Source organism: Urtica dioica, chromosome 4, assembly GCF_054948205.1.
Source record: "Urtica dioica subsp. dioica isolate 48M chromosome 4, U.dioica_male_clone48M_v1_H2, whole genome shotgun sequence".
NCBI classification, from domain to species: Eukaryota; Viridiplantae; Streptophyta; class Magnoliopsida; order Rosales; family Urticaceae; genus Urtica; species Urtica dioica.
In genome coordinates, this window is record NC_142759.1 from 6,483,536 (window position 1) to 6,495,584 (window position 12,049).

The 12,049-nt window shown below is 32.6% G+C and overlaps 1 protein-coding gene across 1 annotated transcript; it reads left to right on the forward strand.

Moving 5' to 3' along the window:
• Nucleotides 1–1,066: 1,066 nt before the first annotated feature.
• On the forward strand, nucleotides 1,067–5,270 carry LOC149399778 (putative protein phosphatase 2C 28). Its single transcript, XM_089611478.1, has 5 exons — nucleotides 1,067–1,408; nucleotides 2,174–2,546; nucleotides 3,141–3,508; nucleotides 4,091–4,327; nucleotides 4,798–5,270. Exons 2-5 carry the CDS (start codon nucleotides 2,246–2,248, stop codon nucleotides 5,047–5,049), a joined length of 1,158 nt encoding a protein of 385 aa, XP_089467604.1. The 5' UTR covers nucleotides 1,067–1,408; nucleotides 2,174–2,245; the 3' UTR covers nucleotides 5,050–5,270.
• Nucleotides 5,271–12,049: the final 6,779 nt, after the last annotated feature.

Here is a 12,049-nt window from a genome sequence, read left to right on the forward strand (position 1 = left end):
CATCTGTCTCTCTCGTCTTGCTCATGAACACCTAAGCATTCCAACCATAGAGGAAACACATAGTTGTGATAGTTATTAGGTATTAGGTGTTGCTCATGCACATAATCATATCTAATATACTCACTCAACACGCAATGGTATATTCATTTCAACAATTAAATATACACCGATATTTATACACCATTTGGCATAACCAAACTAAAATAGACCAATGACATGTCAAAGTAAAATGACTACATAGACTGATAGACATAATAGATATGTGATGAGGATAAAATCAGGATTTACCGTTTTTATTGGCATTGATGATATCTATTATAGCCCACAAACAAAACTATAGTGAATTTTGTGGAGGACCATTAATGTTTGTCCTTTGAAGCCATTAAGTCAAAGATTTTTCCACATGAACATAATGTCAAAGCCAAGAATGAGAACATTTTGATGTTTGATTAGTGGAATTTTTATTCATGATAATTATTATCACCTGTATGCAATTTCCAGGCAATAGCGAAATCCCAAACACAATGGATTTTTTTTATTTTTTTTTTCTCAATTTGTTTTAATAACACGAGTAGAAAAGACACAATTTTTTTTATTTTTTTTTCTCAATTTGTTCTCTATTATTTTATTAATCGAATTGTGAATGGAAATTGAATAAAAAAAATTGATAGAAAGTATAGCAATATCAGCACTTAACATTTGATATTAACAAAATATAGAATTTGTATAAATGAGAAAATAGTAAAACTTACACCTGGTCCTGAGGGTTTCTAAAAAAAAATTCTTTCACATAACTAATAATTAATTGAGAAAAAATAAAAATAAAAAACACTAGAGTGTTCCAGAGCAAATGACAAAATAAATTACTTTACGTCTTATTATAAACAATATAGCATATTACAGTACTATCACTTCACATACATTTATCTGTCCTTTTAATTTATTTATTTTTATTTGGGTTTATATGTGGACCCCACAACTGCCCATATGCATTGCTGGCTATCATCAGCCATCGCTTTGTCTTTTTTTATTTTTTATTTTTTATTTTTATTATTTTTATACCATTCTCTATTTTTACTTCTTTCAATTTCAATCAACACAATCTGTGATTGATTAAGAACGCTCTCTTCTTCTTCTTCTTCTTCTTCAATTATCTATATCTTCTTCGTTCGATTTCTCTTCAGTTACCAACAAAACCCTCACAAGGAACAAAAACAAGATTGAGAAGCTAGATATTTACCCAAAAAAAACCCTATTTCTCGAAACGGCGTTGATTCGATCGATCTACAGATCTAAAGCTCTCGAAACCCACATGTATCGCTCTGTTTCGTTTAGATCTCCTTCACTGCTCTCGACTCGCTCGTTTCAATAGCTTAAACCATCCGATCATTTCGCCTAAATTGTACCCGTAAGATTCTGTTTCCCCTTCTTCATTGTCTTCTTCACTTAGTATCACTACTTTTGTTTGATTGGTTAATTTGCTCTTTCGGTATCGTTGCTCATTTATAGCTTATATTTAGTCGGAATGTAGATGATGTTACTGAGGTTATGCGAATTCGTTTCTTTGCTGTAGCGATAAATGTGAGTGTCTTGATTTTTGTTTAGCTGCTTTGATCCTCTTTCTCTCAACAGAAATGAACTGATAAGCTCTGTTATTTCGCTAATCGAATTTTTGCACTGAAATCTTACAAAAGAGAAATTAATTGTGAATTATAAATACAAGATCAAGTTTGGCGATGCAGTGTCGTATTAATAAGTCTGATTACAGTATTACATTTTAGTTTCTAACGATGTTTGGGTTAGTGTTCATTCGTAACTGTATTTGAGAGTACATTTAACAAATCAAAGTAACGATTATTTTCTAGGCTAATCCTTTATTTTTATTTATTATTTTATCATAATGCGCTGAAAAGGTTCAAACTTATCAATTGTTATCATGATAATCCTTTTAAAGGCGATCACAACGTTTTTTTTTGTTTATTGTTATATGAATTTTTTCATGGAGTTAAATTAAGTTTATATTTTATTCATTTTTAAAAATTTCCTTTAATCGATATTTTTATAAATTAACCAGGAAACGTCAACATAAATAACAATAGATTTAAAACTTGCAAGTGTAAAACAACTAGTAAGTTTTTGTGTAACCGATTCGGAATTGTGTGTTTTGTTATAGGATTGTGTTTGTATATATAACATCCATATTTGGATGTGGAGACATAGGAAGGTGTCGCGGGTGAAATGAGGGATGCTATCAAAGTTGATGAACTTTGTGAGGGCCTGCTGGGGCCCGCCGTCGGTTTCGGACGCGGCCGGTCGCCAAGAAGGCCTTCTTTGGTACAAAGACAGCGGCCACCACTTGACCGGTGAGTTCTCCATGGCCGTCGTTCAGGCCAACAACCTTCTCGAGGACCAGAGCCAGATCGAGTCCGGCCCTTTGTCCCTCCTCGACTCCGGACCCTACGGGACCTTCGTCGGTGTCTATGATGGCCACGGTGGGCCCGAGACCTCTAGATACGTCAACGACCACCTCTTTCACCACCTCAAAAGTATGACCTCCCTTCATTTTTTATTCAAAAAATTAGGAAAATACCCAACTTGAACATTTGATATTGCTAAATAGCCAACATTTGGTAAATCCTAGGTAAATAGTCATAAATGATGACGTGACTTAATATATGTCAGTGGCTATTTACTTAAGATTTACGTTTGTAAATATATGAAAGTGGTTATTTATCTAAGATTTACCAAACGTTGGTGCTGTTTAGCAATATCAAACGTTTAAGTTGGTTATTTTCCTAATGAACTTTTTTTTTTCTTCTTTCTAATGGCTTAATCGATTAATCCTACTGGTAAGGGCGATTCTTGGGTCAGTCCTTGGGTCGATTCAGACACCACGGTTATAATAATAAAAAAAATGTTTTAAGTATAGATTTTGGATTTCATCAAATGTTTAATTTTTATATTATGAAAAAAGACTAAAATGCTACAAATTCAATGGTTCGATGATCATTTGCTCATAAATTTAGTTGAAAGGCCAAAATGCCAGCTTTAGAAAGCCTTTTTGTACAAGGCCTTTAAAAAAAAAAAAACTTGTTCCCGTTCGGAGTTTTCTTAAACTATTTGCGTTTCTTTCGCGACAGGGTTTGCTACGGAAGAAGAGTCGATGTCGGTGGACGTGATTCGGAAGGCTTTCCAGGCGACGGAGGATGGGTTTCTGTCGGTGGTGGCGAAGCAGTGGCACATGAAGCCGCAGCTGGCGGCCGTCGGATCTTGCTGCCTCGCTGGCGTGATCTGCGAGGGCGTGCTTTACATCGCGAACCTCGGAGACTCGCGGGCCGTGCTTGGGAGGCTTGTGAAGTCGACCGGAGAAGTTCTGGCCACGCAGCTCTCGTCGGAGCACAACGTTGCCCTCGAACCCGTGAGGCAGGAGATGCATGCGATGCACCCTAATGACCCGCACATCGTCGTCTTAAAGCACAACGTTTGGCGTGTCAAGGGTTTGATACAGGTAACTACTAACAAGATAACAACACAACACAGTTTTGAATCATTTGCTAAAATAGCCCTCGGAGTGTTGTACGTGCTGCGTCTTGGTTCCTAATGTTCCCCTGGATCGTTTGTTTATGTAGCAATAATTTTCCGATTGTAATGGTCTAGATTTTTTTGTGTGGAATCTACTGTCGACATAACTTGGCAAAATTGCTATCTAAAAAGTAATTAAAACCATTTTGTTTACGGTTTAGTTTGGGGTTTTTAGGATTAAATTAAAAAAAAAATAATTAGCTGTAACGGTAATTAGTTTGAAGTTTTTTCTTAGGTTCAGAGGTTTAAAATATTCTACAGCATAATGAATTCAACAAAAACGAATACAAATTAATATGTCAGGAGTCTTTTTGCCCATTATGTTTGGTTAGGGATCAAAATGCCACTCGGGCAATAGTTTAGGGATCAAAATGCCATTATATTAATATGCCACTCGGACGAAATTTGAAATCACAGCTGGAATGGAGTATATTGTTATAATTTTGGCTTTGATCTCTGGTAGATGATATGATAGGCCTTTTAATTTTTATTCTGTTTTTTCTTGCAGATTTCTAGGTCCATAGGCGATGTATATCTCAAAAAGGCTGAATTCAATAGAGAGCCTTTATACAGTAAATTCCGACTCCGGGAAACTTTCAAAAAGCCGATACTGAGCTCCGAACCAGCGATTACTGTGCATGAGCTTCAACCCCACGATCAATTTCTCATATTTGCCTCTGATGGATTGTGGGAGCACATGAGCAATCAGGAAGCAGTCAACACAGTTCAAAATCACCCGCGCAGCGTAAGACATTTCACAGACTTGCACTTCTCTTGCCTCTTGACTTTATATCGATTAATGGATGCCCAAGGCACAAGACAAATAACGATTAATATTTGAACCATTTAGGGGTAGGGCATTTTTAGTTCGGGGAAATTTTAACATTTTGGCCATCGAGATCAGGTTTTCTAGGAGACAAATTGCGTGACTTTTCTAAAAAACGTTTCTATGTATTGCATCTGCGTAAAATTTTATGCATGATAGGCTGACTTATAAAGCCAATTCCCTCTAGCCCAATTCCACTTAAAGCCCGAGTCAATTGTCTCAAATGTGCGAACTAGACATGCAATTTTGAACCACTGTACTAAAAAATATTTATATTTAAAAAAAAAAAAAACTAAACATCGAGCCCGAATCCCATTAGCCACAAAACCATTAACGGAAGAACAGAACTTTACCCTTTTCTAATTATATATATTTTTTTTAATTTTCAGGGAAGCGCTCGGAGGCTGGTGAAGATCGCGTTGCAAGAAGCAGCGAAGAAGAGGGAAATGAGGTACTCCGACCTGAAAAAAATAGACCGAGGCGTGAGGCGCCACTTCCACGACGACATCACAGTCGTAGTTCTGTTTCTGGACTCGAATCTCGTGAGCAGAGCCAGCTCATTGCGGGGCCCGACTCTGTCCCTCAGAGGCGCCGGAGTCAACCTTCCCGCCAAGACCGCCGCCCCCATCGCCACTTCATGACCAGTTGTACATCTCATACATGAGATAGAGATGAGATGAGTTTTAAATCATAATTTTTTTTTTTTTTTTTTACTGTACTATGTAACATTGTAACATTTGTTGGAACGTGTATTTTATTTAGTTTCTGGAAAAGTATTCCGAGTTATCAAGGGATGAGAAATAGAGGAGGGTAAATGCTTTTTTTTTCAACTTATTACAATGAAGATTCTTTCTGTACTATATATCTCTACGAGTACATTGGTGTTCTTCTTTGTAGAAAAAAGCTCACCATGAAAAGAACGTAAAATTGTAACTAGACAGATTGTTATGTGCACCAGTAAAAACCTTTGGTCCATACTGAAACATCTAAGATAAGGCTTGAGAACGAAACTGAGTTGCTCACAATCTTGTACATTGTTTCATCGATTTGTCATCGACACTTAACCTCCGTGCACCTCACAAAGCTCGGCCCAAGACCTCGGGTAAAGTTTGTGAGCTTTAACTCATTTTATTAACCTCTTTTACGCTAGGTGTTGGACCCGACTCTGAGGTCTGTTGACGTACATCGGTGCTCTTATTTTTTTCCCCCCCCGATTGGTATCGTGAACATGTTTCATTGAGATGGCGACTCTTTTGATACACAAATCTTAGGCTGCTTCAAGCCTTATTTTTTGGTTGAGTCATGAGTGTGTGTTTGACCCATAGTATCATGTCGAAATTCATGGAATTTAAGTCTAAAATAAGATGAGAATGAATGAGAACTAGCAAAAATAAAAACAACTGAAGTTGATCAGCTTGGAAACGAAAGGGTTTCGGATTTTGGGGAGCAATATTGTGAAGAACTTGCAAGGAGAATCAATACATCTCTACTCCTAAAAGTAAGAAGGAACAATTGGGGTCTCTTTGTAAATATGAAAAGGATCCATAAGAGAAAGCATGAGCCTTTAACTTGGAGATTTCAAAGAACGTGTTTTTGTATTTCTTTTCAACTCCAAATAACGGGGAAAAAAAAAAAAATACCCCGACAGTTACAAGCAAATTTATTCCCCCTCTTTAATTATTGAGCTGGGTATCTATTTATTTATGAAATATATAAATAAAGACTTAAGAGTACAATTATCCTCCTATTATTCAAAGATACACATAAATATATTGACAGGTCATTTTCCTAATTTCATGTTCTATCACACATATTTTATGAAATTTTTCTTAGGCATGATCAAATGTAATGGAACATTTTGTTCCATTTGAGTTAAATAAATTATGTCCGATTTTTGGTTAAATTCTTCTTCATTGTAATCCGATATTACATAATATAAAAAAAGTCCAATATATCAGATGATCCAGCGACTGAGATTAAAAGTAAAAATAACATTGAAATGGACGGAATGGGATTGAACAAATTTTTATATTAGACATGATCAAATGGATGTAATGGAACATTTAGTTCCATTTGAGCCAAATAAATTATGTCCAATTTTTGGTTAAATTCTTCTTCATTGTAATCCGATATTACTTAATATAAAAAAAAGTCCAATATATCAGATGATCCAACGACTGAGATTAAAAATAAAAATAACATTGAAATGGACGGAATGAAGTTGAACAAATTTTTATTCCATTTTAGAATCCAAATTTCCAGAAGGGAGGGAATACATTCCATCCGGGAACAGACTGATATATCCGCCTATGTTTGATTAACAACTAAGCAAAAAACGTTTCGAGCAATAAAAAAAAATAAAAAAAACTAAGCAAAAAACCTACTTAATTGCGTTAATACTAAGAAATTCCTACATTCCATATCCCGATCACATCAATTGAATTTCTCTCCAATAATATAATAAGAAAAAACCCAATAGAAAAATGCCCATAACTCTAGTCCAATAACCTGAATATATATATATATATATATATATATATATATATATATATATTTTGAATTTATAAAGTCTTTTTTATATTGGATCTAATAGCCATGTTGATCAATTGAGTCAATGACACTGAGTTTCAGAGAGGTTTTACGTGAAGATTGAAAGTCATTCCATACATGGATGTAAAATATTCCTTGGGAACATTGTATGTAAAATGTTAGTTGAAGTAAATATATATATATATATATATATATATATATATATATATATATATATATAAATATAAATATAAAAAGACTTTACAACGCTGAAACAAATACATGTTAAAAAAATATTACGGTCTTTAATTCTTCACATCGACTTTGTGAAACCTTAAAATTTTATTTTGGATCACACATTTTAATAACGATTTGCAAATCCGAGCAGACGGAGAAAAGAGATTTACTCACAATGTCTTGATGCTTAGTGTGTTAGAAAGAACTAGTGTATATATATATATATATATATATATATATACATATATATATATATATATATATATATATAAAAAGGTTTGTAGTGGTCTAATTAATAGTTCAATTGTTATTTTGTTTAAGGGCTTAATATATTGGTTATTTACATCAAAACTCAATGCATTGACTAAATATTTGCTTTGAAACTTAGATCATTGACTATTTTTTAAAGGGTTATATAGCTAAATAGCCTCCCAGTTTAGACTGTTTTAGATTTGGCCAATATTTGATTAAATTCGTGTTAATAGACAGCCCCATTTATTTACAAAGAGCAAAATACCAAAATAACCTCTCAACCGTTCCCGTCTTTAACCTCCTTAAAATAAATTCATATAAATCAATATATTAGGATAATAACTGCCGCGGTTATTGAGGAACATCATAAAGCTCCGTAATTAATACCATTGATTCACGCAATCCTATCTCTCACACAAACAAAAATGTCAAACACGAAATCCCCAATTTGAAAACCCAAAAAAATTATTCGCGTGCTTTGATTTCTTCGGCGAAAAACCTTCTTCATCTGGGCGAGTGATAATTAGGCTCATTAACATAAAAGACGACCGTAACATCAAACCCGACGGCGAAGAAATGTAATATCCAGAGAGTTTACAAATTTGTTTTTTTTCGAACCTGGTTTTATATACTTGTCTGGTTTCATCGCGGCGTGATAGACTCCTCGCCGGTAATCTTCGGTCCCTTCGTCCTCCGACGTGTAGTCGCTGCTCTCTCTCCGATCGTCCTCGCGATGCCTCTCCTCCATCGCCGATCTCTAGGGTTTCCACTTCGATTCGGAGAAATAAAAGATTGGAAAAAATGGATGAATGCTCTGGTTTTTAGATCCAATAAGAAAGAATACAAAAGGAAAGTTTTTTTTTTTTGTGCGTGTTTGAGTTGTAAATAAGAGTCATGTAAATTGTAAATTGATTTATATGTAAATTGATGTCATGTTAAATATACTGGTTCATTTACAATCTGCAAAAAGTCTGTTTTTGCTTCTAACAATCAAATTTGTGAGTAAAATACATGCTATTTACTGGAATCCTGTTAATAGACAGTAAATACAAAATTTATTTACAGTTTATTTGTATTGTAAATAAGCTGACAAATCAATTAACAACAGATAACGTGAAAAATTATGCGAACCGAGATCCTTACCAGATTCAATGAGCGAAAATGAAGAATAATTTTTCAGAATTTTTTAATGCAAATACACGTTGAAAATCAAACTGTTTTGGCGGACAAAAATTTCAAAAAATCGAGGATGATTCGCTGATTTGAATCACCTAATATTCAGTAAATAAAAGAAAATATTTACTGATTTTATTCCATAATTAATAGCCACTAAAATAGAAACAAACTTAACTAAAGTCAACGCAAATCACACTTCCATAAAATCCTGAAATACTCGTTAAATACTATTTCCAAATCGGAAAGATTCAAATTTTTTAAAAAAATCTTTAATTAGTCAGCATAATTAATAATGGTAAACATGTAAAAAAAATTAATTAATAAGCTGTCACGTAAGGAATGTGGGTATTTACTTAGCATTAACGAAAGGTTGGCTAAAACCAAATTGCTAGCCTTAATGTTGGCTACGGAGCTAATATTTTGTTTTTTAAATCTTTTTCTTTTGAAATTCTAGTCTGTTATGTTAAAATTACTCTTTTCTCTTATTTTTTTCAAAACATATTAGTGATTGGAAAACAAAGCTTCATTATTAGTATCTATTTTTTAAATGGATAGAGAGTGAACGTAAGGCTTTCGTCACAAAGATTTTCCACTTCTATGCTATATAACAATTTTATTTATTAAATATATATATATATAAGTTAAAAGTCAAACTAAAATATAAATGTGGTTGTAGAATTGACCTCGAAGTGGATAACCTCCTCTAGCCAGCCCTATTTGTGCTTAGTGGTGATTATTTGACGGTGAAGATTATATAACACAATTGAATCGAAAGCATGTGAAGATTCACATGATTCTCTTCACATCCTTTTCGTAAAAAAAAAAAAAAAAAAAAAAAAAAAAAAAAAAAGTGTTTACATAACTTACTATTAAAGTATGTTAAAAAGAAATCAAATAAATTATTTATTGCATAGAGCAGAGAGACCCCAAAAAATAAAAGCTTGTTTGTGGTTGAAGTTTAGTACACTGTCAGAATATAAATAATGGCTTGGAAAGGTAATTTTGGTTATTTATAAGGGTGAAATTGGATTTAGTTTTGCTCTATTATTGTATTACATTGGATGAAAATTAAATTTTCAATTTTAAATATTTAAAATTAAATATGTTTTTATCTGAAACAAAATTTTGTGTAATTAATTAGTTTAATCCGCAACAATTTTTTATGGGTAAATAACCAACTTTTAGAATGCAAAATCATATTCTCAGCGGATGGAAGCTCTTATTATGGAGTGATGACCTTAATTCGAATCATTACTTGGTAAAATAAATAAAAAAAACCTCAAACAATTCCATTTATTTTTATAATTTTATTTTTATTTTTGAAAGATATAAAATAAAAAAATATCGAGTCTCGATTCAACCTCTAAAAAACTCCCACGTACCTCGACACATTCTTCATATTTCTTCAAAGATGAATTGGCAATAGTTTGCGATGTATTCTCCGAAAATCTGTAACATAAACAAATAACACAAAAATATAAAAAGAAAGAGAGAAAAAATGCAGCAGAAGTTCATTGAGTGAGATAGTGTACGACGAACCTAAATAGTGGAGTCTGTAGGAGATGATATGAAATGAGAAAAAGAACAAAGAAATTGAGAAAGAATTAGTGGGAGGGGTATATTTATCATGGTAAAAAAGATATGCGTAAGATTTCTTATTTTTTAAATTATATGCGTAGGAAATAAATATTTAAATTTTTCATTGACAAAAAAAAAAAAAAAAAATCCCAATGGGTATCCTGTAGGATCTGTATTCCTTAATATTGTAAACAGTCCTTACAGACTTAGTCAGAACTCAAAAAGTTTATTGCTTCATATGCGTTTTGCAGATATACGTATCACTAATAGAACATTTATGGAACATATGAAGACTTCCAAATAAATCTTTGAAATGGTGACAAATATGAGTACTTCATTTCTTCATTTATATTTCTATGAGGTCACTATTAGTGGGAAAAAAAATAAATTATATGTCAGTTTTTACTTGTTACCTATATATATATATATATATATATATATATATATATATATATATATATATTTCAAAATTGTAAAGCTTGGTTATGTATAATTTTTCTTTACAATTTAACTTCTTAGATCAGTTTTTATTTTATTTGCTTACTGTAATTTCTAGGTACACGTAGTGGAGAAAGTGCTAAAAGGAAGGCATAAAAATAATGCAAGTTACACTATAAAATCAAGAGGGAGCTTGTAAATGGATGACTTATCTAGGTGACCAAAAACTTTCACCCAAGTTTTGGATTAATTCATTTACAAATGAATAAATAAGGGCAAAAGATCATCAAAAGGGGCAACTAAACTTGTAATTAGATAATAATGAAAAGGGAAATTACCAATTAAAAGTAATCTCCTGGTGTTTCTTGTTGTCATAATCATCGCCCAACAGAAAAATAATAAAAATAAATGCTACTATATATACATTGAATTCCAATATCCAACGGGCGGGAAAATAAAGAGTAAAAAACAAAGAACAAATGTTTCTCTTATATTATTATGGTTTATGAATAAACATGTCAAAAAAAAGTTTGTTTTTATTTTTCTTTTAGTATCAGATGCAGAAAACGTGATGAAGATTTCACCTACCAAAATGGTGTATGGGACATAGTTCGTTGTGAAAATATCTCAAGCTCTTGGACCCAACTAAGCTAGGACCTTAGATAAGCATGGATTCCAAGTAACCCTAGCGTCATTGTGGGGTATTATCTATGATCTATCTAATATGAACCCCACTATTTATTGTTGTCAAGTCGGTTTGTATTTATGACACAATTTTCTTATTCCAAGACACCGCAATAATGTTGATGCCATTTTTCAATCTCATCGTCCTCCTCCAAATTAGTCGTTAAAGATCAACTTAACCAAACCCTCTTTAAATTTTCCTTTCCCTGCACAGATTCTGATCTCACAACTGCCAAACATTTTCAAAAAAAAAAAAAAAAAAAAAAAAAAGATCTCACAACTGCCAAAAACAAAACTAAAAATAAAAACAAACAAACAAACAAACAAACCAACCAACCAAAAGCAAAACACCCCAAGAGTTGTACTTGTAGGAAAAACAAGGAGAATATAAAAAAGAAAAGAAAAACAAAATGGTTCTTGTATTGAATATTATATATATATGATTTTTAGGTACATAATTTACTGTCGGTACTCGGTACTAAGCCTATAATATATATATATATATATATATATGTATGTATGTATATATATATATGTATGTATATGATATCATCTTTCTATTTATACCGTGTAAATAGTAATTTAAAAAATAGGTTTTAGCTACGCCAATAGTCAACTATAATTGTTAAAAAGGGAGACTTTCCTTAAATAGAACTAAATTGACTAATAATAATACTGAGTTAAGGACGTAACTCACGTAAGCGGAGAACAAGTAAGGTTGATACACACGCAAAAAATACAATTAAA